At 39.1% G+C, this 14,494-nt stretch overlaps 1 protein-coding gene and 1 pseudogene across 1 annotated transcript; both read left to right on the top strand.

The window, feature by feature from the left end:
- Window positions 1-14,494, top strand: part of LOC125092827 (arylamine N-acetyltransferase 1-like) — a 44,920-nt pseudogene that overhangs the window by 12,775 nt on the left and 17,651 nt on the right.
- On the top strand, window positions 10,320-11,518 carry LOC125092826 (glutaredoxin-3-like). The gene has a single exon (XM_047717271.1). The coding sequence runs from the start codon at window positions 10,320-10,322 to the stop codon at window positions 11,307-11,309; it is 990 nt and encodes a 329-aa protein (XP_047573227.1). The 3' UTR covers window positions 11,310-11,518.

The following is a 14,494-nucleotide window of genomic DNA, read 5'->3' as shown; positions in this document are numbered from 1 at the left end:
AGACCCAGGCATGTCCCTGCCCTTTGTGCTTCTAAAACCACAAGAAGCCACAGCTTCTGGATCCAGTCTGAGCACTGCTCTAAAGCTCTTTCCCAGCTGCTACTGGTCCCCAGTGCAGGACGCTTTTGCTCTCCAGTGTTACATCACTTTCCAGGAGCCAACTTATGGAGGCTCCCTCTTCCTTGTTTATCTTCAGATATCTCCCTGCAGATTCACAACTCTGCCTTTTCTATCTCATGACAGCTGGTGTTTTTCTGCTTGTAAAGATCCAGATGTATATTCTTACAACTCAGGCTGATTTCATGGGTGTTCAGAATGGTTTGGTAGATATCCAGCTAAATTGAGGGGAACAATTGGAATGGGGTCCCCTACTCCTCTGCCATCTTCTTTTAAGTATGTCTTTGTGTTTTTATATCAAAGAGAGTCTCTTGTATGAAGTATGTATATGTGTCTTGTTATTTTTATTCATATAGCCATCCTGTGTATTTTGATTGAACATTTTCTTCACTTACATTTAAAGTAGTTATTGACAAGTATGTACTTCTTGCCATTTTATTGGCAATTGTTTTCTGGTTGTTTTTGTAGTTCTTTGTTCTTTTTTTCTTCTCTTGGTCTCTTCTCTTCTAGTTGCTGGCTTTCCCCAGTACTATGTTTGCCTTTATTTCTCTTTTGCGTATCTTTTATAGATATTTGGTTTTGTGGTAACCATGAGGTTTATATGTATATATATAGCAGACTATTTTAAATTTTAAATTGATGGTTGCTTAAGTTCAACTGCATCCTAAAAGTACATTTTACTACCACCTACATTTTATGTTTTTAATATCATATTCTACATTTTATTATTTTGTTATTATTATTAATTTTGTTACTGTTTTATTTTACTAATTATTATAGCTCTAGATTATTTTATTTTGTCTTTTTAGATTACATGCTAGCAATGTACATGGCTGGTCCATTAACTTTACTATATATTTATCTTTAGCAGGGAATTTTTTTTCTTTTATGATTTTTTTTTTAAATTTATCTACGACCTTTTCTTTTTTTCTTAACATTGCTTGCAAGGTTTGTTTGGTATTGAACTCCTTTAGCTTTTGCTTGTCTGGGTAATCTTTCTTTCTTTTTCCTGGTTGGTAATTTTTTGTCTCTTCTTTAATTCGAAGTGATAATTTTGCCAAGGAGAGTATTATTGGTTGTAAGTTTTGTTGGTCAGCCCTTTGAATATATTGTATAGTTCCCTCTGGCCTGCATTTTCTGCTGAAAAATCAGCTAATATTCTTATTGAGCTTTCCCTTGTACATAGCTCGTTATTTTTCTCTTCCTGCTTTTAAGATTCTCTCTTTAACTGTTGACACTTTGGTTATAATGTATCTTGATAAATATCCCTTTGGGTCATCTCACTTTGGACTCTCTACAATTCCTGGACTTGGAAGTCTGTTTCCTTTGCCATGTTAGGGAAGTTTATAGCCATTATTTTTTTCAAATAGGATTTCTGTCTCCCCCCGCCCCCCCCTTTTTTTTTCTATTCTCCTTTTGGAACCTTTGCAATGTGTATGTTCACATGCTTGATTTTGTTCTAGAATCCATAAAATATCCTTGTTTTTTGTTCCTTTTTCTTTTTGCTATTCCAGTTGTGTGATTTCCACTAAACCACATTTTCTTTACCCATTCATCTGCCAATGGACATCTGGACTCTTTCCATAGTTTGGCTACTATGGACATTGCTGTTATAAACATGGGGGGGGGTGCATGTGCACCTTTGAATCACTGTTTGTATTCTTTGGAAAAAAATACCTATTAGTGTAATTGCTGGGTGGGGCAGATCTACTTTTAATTTTTTGAGGAATCTCCATCTTGTTTTCCAGAGTGAGTACACAAGTTTGCATTCCCACCAACAGTGTAAGAGGGTTCCCCTTTCACAAAATCCTCACCAACATGAGTTGTTTCCTGACGTGTTAATTTTAGTCATTCTCATTGGTGCGAGGTGGTATTTCATTATGGTTTTTATTTGTATTTCCCTGATGCCAAGTGATGTTGAGCAATTTTTCATGTGTCTGTATGTCTTATTTGTTCTAATATCTGTTCATGTCTTCTTCCCATTTCTTGACCAGATTATTTGTTTTTTGGATGTTAGTTAGAGGAGTTCTTTATATATTTTGGATACCAGCCCTTTATCTGTAATGTCATTTGCAAGTATCTTCTCCCATTCTGTAGATTGCCTTTTAGTTTTGTTGATTCCTTTGCTGTGCAAAAACTTTTTATCTCGATGAAGTCCCAATAGTTCATTTTTGCTTTTGTTTCCCTTGTCTTTGGAGAACTTTCTAGCAAGAAGTTGTTGTGGCCAAGGTCAAAGATGTTGCTGCTTGTGTTCTTCTCTAAGTTTTGATGGTTTCCCATCTCACATTTAGGTCTTTAAACCATTTTGAGTTTATTTCTGTATATGGTGTAAGAAAGTGGTCTAGTTTCATTTTGTGCATGTGGCTTTCCAATTTTCCCAACACCATTTGTTGAAGAAATTTCCTTTTTTCCATTGGATAGTCTTTCCTGCTTTGTTGAAGATTAGTTGACCATAGAATTGTGGGTCCATTTCTGGGGTCTCTATTCTGTCCAATTGATTTATGTGTCTGTGTTTGTACCAGTACCATACTGTTTTGATGATTCCAGCTTTGTAATAGAGGTTGAAATCTGGAGTTGTGATGTCACCAGTTTTGGTTTTCTTTTTCAACATTCCTTTGGCTATTCAGGTTCTTTTTTGGTTCCATAAATATTTTAGGATTGTTTGTCCCACCTCTATAAAAAATGCTGAAAGTTTTGATAGGGATTACATTGAGTGTGTAGAGTGCTTTGGGTAACATAGATATTTTAACGATATTTTTTCCTCTTATCCGTGAGTATGGAATGTTTTCCCACTCCTTTGTGTCTTCCTTAATTTCCTTCATAAGTGTTATATAGTTTTCAGAACACAGATATCTTACCTCTTTGGCTAGGTATATTCCTAGATATCTTAAGTTTTTTGGAGCAACTGTAAATGGGATCAATTCCTTGACTTTTCTTTCTTCTACCTCATTTGTAATGAATAGAGGTACTACTGACTTCTGTGCATTGATTTTTTTTTATCCTGCAAATTTGCTATTTCCTTTATCAGTTCTAGCAATTTTTTGGTATTTTGGGAGGGGGGATTCTAAATAGAGTATTATGTCATCTAGCAAGAGTGAAAATATGACTTCTTCTTTGCCAGTTTGGATGTCTTTTATTTCTTTTTGTTTGATTGCTGAGGCTAGGACCTCTAGTACTACCTTTAACAACAGTAGTGAGAGTCGACATCCCTGTCAGGTTCCTGAACTTAGGGGAAATCTTTCAGTTTTTCCCTGATGAAGATAATATTCACTATGGGTTTTCATATATGGCTTTTATGATATTGAGGTATGTTCCTGCTATCCCTACATTGCAGAGAGTTTTCATCAAGAAAGGATGGTGTATATTGTCAAATACTTTTTCTGCATCTATTGAGAAGACCATAAGTTTCTTGTCTTTTCTTTTATTATTGTGGTGTATCACACTGATTTATTTGCACATGTTGAACCAGACTTGCACCATGACAAAATGGAATTTATTTTTGGTCATGGTGTATAATCCTTTTAATGCACTATTGGATACTATTAGCTAGTATCTTGGTGAGAGTTTTTGCATCCATACTCATCAAGGATATTGGTCTGTAATTTCCTTTTTAGTGGGGTCTTTGTCTGGCATTGAGAGCAAGACAGTACTAGCCACATTGAATTTGGAAGTTATCCTTTCTTAATGCTTTTTGAAGGAGTTTCAGAAGAAAAGGTATTAATTCTTCTTTAAATGTTTGGGGAAATTCCCCTAGAAAGCCACCTGGCACTGGACTTTTGTTTGTTGGGAGATTTTTTATTACTGCTTCAATTTCTTTGCAGGTTATGGGTCTTTCTACATTTCTGTTTCTTCTGGTTTCAGTTTCAGTAGTTTATATATTTCTAAGAAGGCATCCAGTTCTTCCAATTGCCTTATAGGTTGGCATAAAATTGTTTCTAATATACTCACAATGGTTTGTATTTCTGTAGTATTTGTTCTGATCTTTTCTCTTTCATTTATTTGGGTCCTTTCTCTTTTCTTTTGATAAGTCTATTTAGGGGTTTATTGATTTTAATTGATAGTTTCAAAGAACCAGATCCTACTTTTGTTGATCTGGGTTACTGTTTTCTTTTTTAAAATTTCTATATCATTGATTTCTACTCTAATCTTTATTAATCTCTCTTCTCCTGCTGAGTTTAAGCTTTATTTACTGTTCTTTTTCCAGCTCCTTTAAGAGTAAGGTTAGGCTATATATTTGAGAATTTTATTGTTTTTGGAAAAAGCCCTGTATTGTATATACCTCCCTCTTAGGATTGTCTTTGCTGAATCCCAAAGGTTCTGAACTGTTGTGTTTTCATTTTCATTTGCTTCCATGAAAATTTTTAAATTTTTCTTTAATTTCCTGGTTGACACATTCAATCTTTAGTTCCAGCTGCTCTCTCTCTTTTTTTTTTTATTTCTTTTCAGTGTTCCAGAATTCATTGTTTATGCACCACATCCAGTGCTCCATGCAATATGTGCCCTCCATAATACCCACCACCAGGCTCACAGAACACCCCACTGCCTCCCCACCAAAACCCTCAGTTTGTTTCTCAGAGTCCACAGTCTCTCATGGTTCATCTCCCCTTCCATTTTCTGCCAACTCACTTCTCTCCCTCTCCCCATGTCCTCCGTGTTATTCCTTATGCTCTGTAAGTAAGTGAAACCACATAATAATTGACTCTCTCCACTTGACTAATTTCACTCAGCATAATCTCCTCTAGTCCCATCCATGTTGATACAAATGTTGGGAATTCAGCCTTTCTGATGGAGGCATAATATTCCATTGTATATATGGACCATATCTTCTTTATCCATTCATCTGTTGAAGGGCATCTTGGCTCTCGCCACAGTTTGGTGATTTTAGCCATTGCTTCTATGAACATTGGGGTACAGTTGGCCCTTCTTTTCACTACATCTGTATCTTTGGGGTAAATAACTAGTAGTGCAATTCCAGGGTCATAAGGTAGCTCTATTTTTTAATTTCTTAAGGAATCTCCACACTGTTTTCCAAAGTGGCTGCACCAACTTGCATTCCCACCAACAGTATTAGAGGGATCCACTTTCTCCACATCCTCTCCAACACATATTGTTTATTGTCTTGTTACATTTGGCCATTCTAACTAGTGTCAGGTGATATCTCAGTGTGGTTTTGATTTGAATCTCCCTGATGGCTAATGATGAACATTTTTTCATGGTTCTGTTAGCCATTTGTATGTCTTCATTGGAGAAGTGTCTGTTCATATCTTCTGCCCATTTTTTTAACGGGATTATCTGTTTTGTGTCTGTTGAGTTTGAGGAGTTCTTTATAGATCTCAGATATCGGCCTTTTGTCTGTATTGTCATTTGCAAATATCTTCCCATTCCGTGGGTTGCCTCTTTGTTTTGTTGACTGTTTCCTTTACTGTGCAGAAGCTTTTGATCTTGATGAAGTCCCAAAACTTCATTTTCACTTTTGTTTCCTTTAGCTTTGGAGACATATCTTGAAAGAAGTTGCTGTGGACAATGTCAAAGAGGTTATTGCTTATGTTCTCATCTCGGATTCTGATGGATTCCTGCCTTACATTGAGGTCTTTCATCCATTTCGAGTTTATCTTTGTGTATGGTATAATAGAATGGTCGAGTTTCATTTTTCTACATATAGCTGTCCAGTTTTCCCAGCACCATTTATTGAAGAGACAGTCTTTTTTCTACTAGATATTTTTTCCTGCTTTGTCGAAGATTATTTGACCATATAGTTGACGGCCCATATCTCGTCTCTCTACTCTGTTCCACTGGTCTATGTGTCTGTTTTTATGCCAGTACCATGCTGTCTTGGTGATCACAGCTTTGTAGTAAAGCTTCAAATCAGACAAAGTGATGCCCCAGCTTTGTTTTTCTTTTTCAACATTTCCTTAGCAATTCGGGGTCTATTCTGCTTCCATACAAATTTTTGGATTCTTTGTTCCAGCGCTTTGAAAAATGCTGGTGGAATTATGATCAGAATGACACTGAAAGTATAGATTGCTCTAGGCAGTATAGACATTTTAACAATGTTTATTTTTCTGATCCAAGAACATGGAATAGTCTTCCATCTTTTTGTGTCTTCTTCAATTTCTTTCATGAGTGTTCTGTAGTTCCTCGAGTACAGATTCTTTACCTCTTTGGTGAGGTTTACTCCCAGGTATCTTATGGTTCTTGGTGCTATAGTAAAAGGAATCGATTCTCTAATTTCACTTTCTATATTTTCATTGTTAGTGTATAAGAAAGCCACTGATTTCTGTGCATTGATTTTGTATCCTGCTACATTACTGAATTCCTGCATGAGTTCTAGAAGTTTGGGGGTGGAGTCTTTTGGGTTTTCCATATTAAGTATCATGTCACCTGTGAAGAGAGAGAGTGCAACTTGTTCCTTGCCAACTTGAATACATTTTATTTCCTTTTGTTGTCAGATTGCTGTTGCTAGACTTCTAGTACTCTGTTCAACAAGAGTGGTGAGAGTGGGCATCCTTGTTGTGTTCCTGATCTCAAAGGGAAGGCTGTCAGCTTTCCCCATTGAGAATGATATTCACTGTGGGTTTTTCATAGATTTTATGAAGTTGAGGAATCTTCCCTCTATCCCTACACTTTGAAGCATTTTAATCAGGAATGGATGCTGTATCCTGTCAAATGCTTTTTCTGCATCAGCTGAGAGGACCATGTGGTTATTCTTCCTTCTTTTATTTATTTGTTCTATCACACTGACTGATTTGTGAATGCTGAACCACCCCTGCATCCCATGGATAAATCCCACCTGGTCATGGTGGATAATCTTTTTAATGTACTGTTGGATCCTTTTAGCTAAGATCTTGTTGAGAATCTTAGCATCCATAGTCATCAGGGATTGCCACTTCCCGATTGTGCACGGGAGAAGAATGAGGCATAAACAAGTCAGCTGCGAGAGAAAAGGAGCAGGGGACAACAGTAGAAAAGACTGTTGCCCCGAACAACTCTTCAGTCCTGCTTTTATTAGGATATAGACAGTAATCAACAGAAAAGCCAAAGAAGGCCAAACATTACTCATATGCCTTGTAGATAAAAAAGTAGGAAGGCAAAATATGTCTGGTCAAGCAGTATAAAGTTTATAGTTGAGCAAGCACATTCAAAGGACTTATCTAATTAGCCATAGGTGCTTTCAGGGGGGAAAGGGGAGATAACGGAAAAATGAAGCAGGCGGCATTTCACCCTGAGTGGGCTGGACATTATCAGCTGCTCAGCTTCCATGAAGCAGGTGGTGTTCCGGTTTGAGCTAGCCAGGCATAGCCAGCTGCTCGGTTTCAAGGCCGTATATCGTCCTCTCCCCCAGAGGCCTGTTGCCAGTATGTGTTTTTCTCAAGGCTATATTTAAACGTGCTTGGTAACTAGTAAAATTTCCCATGGCTTATATTTTAAGTAATACATTGTTCTGAGGGACAGATACAAGGGATATTGGTCTGAAATTCTCCTTTTTGGTGGGGTCGTTGCCTGGTTTGGGGACCAGGGTAATGCTGGCTTCATAAAAAGAGTCTGGAAGTTTTTCTTCTGCTTAAATGTTTTGAAACAGCTTCAGGAGAATAGGTATTATTTCTTCTTTGAAAGTTTGGTAGAATTCCCCAGGGAATCTGTCAGGTCCCGGGCTCTTGTTTTTTGGGAGGTTTTTGATCACTGCTTCAATTTTTACTATATTGGTCTCTTCAGGTTGTCAATTTCTTCCTGATTCAGTTTTGGAAGTTTATAGGTTTCCAAGAATGCATCCATTTCATCTAGGTTGCTTAACTTATTAGCATATACCTATTGATAATAATTTCTGATGATTTTTTCTATTTCCTTGGTGTTAGTCGTGATCTTTTCCTTTTCATTCATAATTTTTATTAATTTGGGTCCTCTTTCTTTTCTTTTCGATTCGTTTGGCCAAGGGTTTATCGATCTTCTTGATTCTTTCAAAAACCCAGCTTCTGGTTTCATTGATGTATTCTACTATATTTCTAGTTTCTATCTCATTGATTTCTGCTCTAATCTTGATTATTTCCCTTCTTGTGTGTGGGGTTGGCTTAATTTGTTGTTGATTCTCCAGCTATTTAAGGTGTAAAGACAGTTTGTGTATTCTGTATTTTTTAATTTTTTTGAGGGAGGCTTGGATGGCTATGTAGGACTGCCTTTGCCATATCCCATAGGTTTTGGACCGAAGTGTCTTCATTCTCACTGGTTCCCATGAATTGTTTAATTCTTCTTTGATTTCCTGGTTGATCCAAACATTCTTAAGCAAGGTGGTCTTTAGCTTTCAAGTATTTGAATTCCTTCCAAACTTTTTCTTGTGGTTGAATTCTAGTTGTAAAGCATTGTGGTCTGAGAATATGCAGGGAATGATCTCAATCTTTTGTTATCAGTTGAGCCCTGATTTGTGACCCAGTGTGTGGTCTATTCTGGAGAAGTTTCCATGAGCGCTTGAGAAGAATGAGTATTCTGTTGTTTTAAGGTGGAATGTTCTATATGTATCTATGAGGTCCATCTTGTCCAATGTGTAATTCAATGCTCGTTTCTTTATTGATTTTCTGCTTGGATGATCTATTATAGAGAGTGGCATGTTAAGACTCCCTACTGTTAATGTATTCATATCAATATGACTCCTTCTCTTGATTAACAGTTGTCTTATGTATTGAATATGGGAGCATAAATATTTACAATTGTTAGATCTTCTTGGTGGATAGACCCTTTAAGTATGATATAGTGTCCTTCTTTATCTCTGACTGCAGTGTTTAGTTTAAAATCTGGTTTATCTGAGAATCTCTACCCCAGCCTTCTTTTGAGGCCCATTGGCATGAAGGATGCTTCTCCATCCCTTCACTTTCAGTCTGGATGTATCCTTAGGTTTAAAATGGGTCTCTTGTAAACAACATATGGGTGGGTCCTGTAGTTTTATCCAATCTGCTACCATGTGCCATTTTATGGGAGCACTTAGGCTCTTCATGTTGAGAGCAATTACTGAGAGACACGTTTTTATTGACATCATGTTGCTTGTGAAGCCCTTGTTTCTATAGATTGTCTCCATTAATATTTGCTCAATGACACTCTTGAGTTCTTTCTTCTTTTATAGAATCCCCCATAATAGTTCTTGTAGTGCCAGCTTGGTGGTCACATACTGTATTAAACCTTGCCAGTCTTGGAAGCTCTTTATCTCTCCATGCATTTTGAATGTCAGCCTTGCTGGATAATGTATTCTTGGCTTCATGTTCTTCTCATTTAGTGCCTTGAATATGTCTTGCCAGCCGCTTCTGGCTTGTCAGGTTTCTGTGGACAGGTCTGATGTTATTCTGATGATCCTTCCTCTGTATGTAAGGAATCTCATCCCCTAGCTTCTCTCAAGAACTCCTGTCCAAAAGTATGATTCATCATTTTCACAACCAGGTATCTCGAAGTCTTTCTAGACTCTATGATCTTCAAGGGAGACCATTCTGCCTCTAGGACATGAACGCTGGTTCCATTCCCCAGATTGGGAAAATTTTCATGAAGAATTTGTTCAACTATATCCATTAGTCTTCTTTCTTTCTCCTCCCCCTCAGGGATTCCAATAATTTTGACGTTGGAATGTTTCATGGGGTCATTTATTTCCCTAATTCTGTTTTCATGGCTTCTAAGCTGTTTGTTCCAGGCCTCCTTCCTGATCTTTTTTCCCTATCAGTTTATCCTTTAGATCACTAATTCTATCTTCTACCTCAGTTACCCTAGTTTTTTGAGAATTTAGATTAGGTTGGAACTCATTGATAGCATTTTTTAACTTCTTCCCTGGTGGCTTTCACTTATGCCCTACTTGATTCCACTTTGTCATTGGATAACATAGAGTTTATGTCTATATGAAATAACTCTGATGGAGAGGGCACAGTCTCTGAATTTTTTCTCTGCAGGGCATTCCTCCTCCTGGTCATTTTGGTGAAAGATGGCTGAGGGGAGGTGTAGCTGAATATATCAACCATGACCTAGGCAAGGTGCACCCTAGAATGCTTCTGAGCAATCAGAAGTCCCCACCAAAAAGAAAGAAAAAAGGAAAAAAGAGAGAGAAAGAGGGAGACAGGAAAAAAAAAAAGACCCAACTTGAATGGGCCCCAATGGTACGATTTATAAAGTATACAAACAAAAACGGACAAACAAAAAGACCAATAAAAACAAATGACAAGTCTGGCGGCTGCAGCATGGCGGCGGGGGCGGCCGAGGCGGAGGTCGGCTCAGCCCAGCACTTTGAGGAGCTGCTGCGCCTCAGAGCCAAGTCCCTCCTTGTGGTCCATTTCTGGGCGCCATGGGCCCCACAGTGTGCTCAGATGAACGACGTGATGGCAGAGTTAGCCAAAGAACAGCCTCGAGTTTCATTTGTGAAGTTGGAAGCTGAAGCTGTTCCTGAAGTATCTGAAAAATATGAAATTAGTTCTGTTCCCACCTTTCTGTTTTTCAAGAATTCTCAGAAAATTGACCGATTAGATGGTGCACATGCCCCTGAGTTGACCAAAAAAGTTCAGCGACATGCATCTAGCGGCTCCTTCCCACCCAGTGGTAACGAGCGTCCTAAAGAAGATCTCAGCCTTCGCCTGAAGAAATTAACTCATGCCGCCCCTTGCATGTTGTTTATGAAAGGAACTCCTCAGGAGCCGCGCTGTGGTTTCAGCAAGCAGATGGTGGAAATCCTTAACAAACATAATATTCAGTTTAGCAGTTTTGATATCTTCTCAGATGAAGAAGTTCGTCAGGGCCTCAAAACCTATTCCAACTGGCCCACCTATCCCCAGCTCTATGTTTCTGGAGAGCTCATAGGAGGACTTGACATCATTAAGGAGCTGGAAGCATCTGACGAATTAGATACAATTTGCCCCAAAGCTCCAAAACTAGAGGAAAGGCTCAAAGTACTGACAAATAAAGCTTCTGTGATGCTCTTTATGAAAGGAAACAAACAGGAAGCAAAGTGTGGATTCAGCAAACAGATTCTGGAAATACTAAATAGTACTGGTGTTGAATATGAGACATTTGATATATTGGAGGATGAAGAAGTTCGGCAGGGGTTAAAAACTTACTCGAATTGGCACACGTACCCTCAGCTGTATGTGAAAGGGGAGCTTGTTGGAGGTCTGGATATTGTTAAGGAACTGAGAGACAGTGGAGAGCTGCTGCCAGTGCTGAAAGGAGAGAACTAGGGAGTGTCCGCTCGGTGCCCGACTGCTATGGGAGACCTATGGGAGACCATCGTCACAGCCGGGCCGCGCACAACTCCGTTCTCAGACCGCTGCTCACCCGTTAGGCTCGGTGTATCCCACCAGCTTGTGCTAAATACACGTATGATTTGTTTGTTTTTCACCAAACAGGATGCAATAAACATCTTCAAATCCGATTAAAAAAAAAAAAACAACAACAAAAAAAAAACAAATGACAAGAAAAAAAAAGAACCCAGCCAAAATGAATCCCAAGTATAAGATTTACATACTACCAGAAGAAAAACAAATACACAGAAACACTGACAGAAGAAAAAGATGGGTGGGTGGTTATAAATCCTCAGTGTGGGCAAGGAAGGTTATTTTGATTCTTCCAGGGTTCATCTTGATATCTTTGTTAAAGGACTCAACTTTCCCGAGATAAAGGGGAATTAAAACTGGTTTATATATAGGGGTAGTATTCATTGGGGAAAGAGGATTACCTTGAAGCTTATCTCTTTATGAATATTAAAAATATATATAAAAGGAAAAGGAAAACACAGATATATATATCAAAAAAGCTCAAGTTAAAAGGTTATTATGGAATTTGTTGTACTGAACCTCTTGTTGTGATGGTAAATAGGCTACAAAAAATTCTTTAATATTAAAAAGAATAAGAATAATGGGAATGAATTAAAAATAAAAGTTGTATCTATGAAATATACAGGTTTAAGAGCAATATCGGCAGCTTAATATCTTCTTTTCCCCTGATATTGGGGTTTTACAGTTTTATGGGAACACTGTGGTGGTTGTCCTCTCATTTTTTACGTTGGCTTTCTGGGGTAGGGGCCTGCCGCATTGTTTTTCCAGAAATCTTGCTTGGGTTGAGTCCTCCTTCCCCCATCAATAGTCTCAGCTCTGAGGAAATAGGTTTTTCAGGCTTTTGTTCTCTGGAGGTTTTTTTTTTTTTTTTCTTTGTTTTTTCTCCCTTGGTGGCTTTTGGTGGTTCTTTGGAGGTTTAGAGGAAAGCAAACTGCACCCAGACCTCCGTCTCAGAGAAGCCTCAGTCTGTTCCTCTCTGGGTGGTCCAGAGCATACAGACTCCCCCTCTGCCTCCTCCCACCGGCAAAGCACGTCCCTAGCCATAGTTTGAGGGGTCGCATGAGCTCCCACCTGTCTCTGTACCCTGGTGCTACTAAAACCATGAGCAATATTGGTCCAGAGAGCCCGCTTCCAGTGGCTGCCTTTGCCTGGGCTCTCTGGGCAGGTCCAGACAGCCAGAGAGATCCCAACCAGAGATAGCATACTGAGATTTTCATGCCTGCCCAAGCTGGGAGTGTTCAGACTCTCGCTGGTCCTAGAGAGCACTGGCTAGCACCTGCACGGACCTATCTCAGGGGAGGGTGAGTGGAGTGTGTGGAGCGCGGCTCAGGCACCAGTCGTACAATACGCCTGCAAAGTGCAAAAGGCTGTGATTCTAGAAAGCTCCAGCTGTCACCACCCAGATGCTCTCATGACTGCCTGAATCTCAGGGACCACAATCTGGAGGCTTCGCCGCACTCTCTCTGGCATGGGTAGTCACCAGCAGAGGCTGTCCTGGGTTGTGGGCTTAAGCCCATGCCCATGACTGCCTGATTCCACCAGTTGCCCCTTAAGATCTTTTGCTCTTTTTGAGTGCTTTTTAACAGACTCCAAATTAATGCTGGTCCCCAATCACAGGGCACTCTCATATTGGGGTATTACTTTCCAATGGGTCACTTCTGGTGGCTCTCTCCCCATTCTGTTTATCTTCCGATGTCAGTGCCATCATTCCCATTCTGCTTTACCTGTCCACTGGAGTCTTCTGCCCATGAAGAGATCCAGAAGTGTATAATCCTATATTTCAAGCTGATTTCATGAGTTCAGAGTGTTCTGGTAGATAATCAGCTCACTTTAGGGGACCAGTTGAAACAGTGCCTCCTACTTCTCTGCCATCTTGCCCCCCTCACCACCATTACTAAATTCTAATTTAAAATTATATCTTTTTTTAAGATTTTATTTACTTATTTATTTGTCAGAGAGAGGGAGGGAGAACACAAGCTGGCAGAGCAGCAGGCAGAGGCAGAGAGAGAAGCAGGCTCCCCGCTGAGCAAGGAGCCTGATGTGGGACTCGATCCCAGACCCTAGGATCATGACCCGAGCTGAAGGCTGCAGCTTAACCAACTGAGCCACCCAGGTGTCCCTAAAATTATATCTTAAAAAAAAGAATAGAGAAAAAAATGAAAAGGAGAACAAACACTTGAAAACAAATTATGACAATTCAAAATAAGTACAAAATAATTTTCAAGTAGAAGGAATAATGATTTAACCATGAATCAAATGGCCAAGCAAGAAACCACTTGATTCCTTTTCCATCACCCTTCACCTCTGTTCTTTCCATACACATTTACAAATTCTGGATTAGTGTCAGAGAGGATATGGGGAGATCTGACTAAATAACAGTTGTTCTCCCTGTGACTAAAGAGTAGAGTATTACAACTTCTCTAAATATTGGGAAAGATGCTGGTGAGATGAAAGGAAGTTTAATGAATCTAATAGATTTAAAGGAAACAATATTTCAGACACCATGAACAGAGAAAGTTGGAAGCATTGGCAATATGGGAGTGATAGTTGGGTTAAAAAAGAGAAATAAGAAAATCTGAAAGAAATTATATAAAGAGAAAGAAGAGAAATCCCTTAACTAATGACTGTTAAACTCAGAGCCAGGCCCTTTGTACCATGCCATCTCAGGCTGTCCCACATTGTGAAGGGGTTAGCCTTGGTGTGTAAAATGGTTGCAATTTGAGTCTCAGTAGATTAAGATTATTGACTAAAGGGGAGGAGCTAAGGTGGCAAAGCAAGAGGACCCAAAGTTTGTCTTGTCCATCAAATACACCTAGATAGTTATCAATTCATTCTGAACATGCAAGAAAAAAAATCAGAGATCTAAGAAAACAAATGCTGCAAGCCTACAGGTAGAAAAGAGACCACTGTTTGGAAGGTAGGAGGTTAAGGAGACTTGAATCCAGTGTGATAGAGCAGAGGATATGGCAGAGGGGAGGGATCTTACTTAAGGAGGCTACCACAAAGCATTATAAGCAGTGGAATGCAAAATCGGAACTTTGAGGAGTCTGCTACAGGAGATATGCCTGACTTAAAGGTGCTCAAGTGGT

This window comes from Lutra lutra, chromosome 2 (genome assembly GCF_902655055.1).
Source record: "Lutra lutra chromosome 2, mLutLut1.2, whole genome shotgun sequence".
NCBI lineage: Eukaryota > Metazoa > Chordata > Mammalia > Carnivora > Mustelidae > Lutra > Lutra lutra.
The sequence above is the reverse complement of the archived record's forward strand: the minus strand, read 5'-3'. Positions and strand labels throughout refer to the sequence as shown.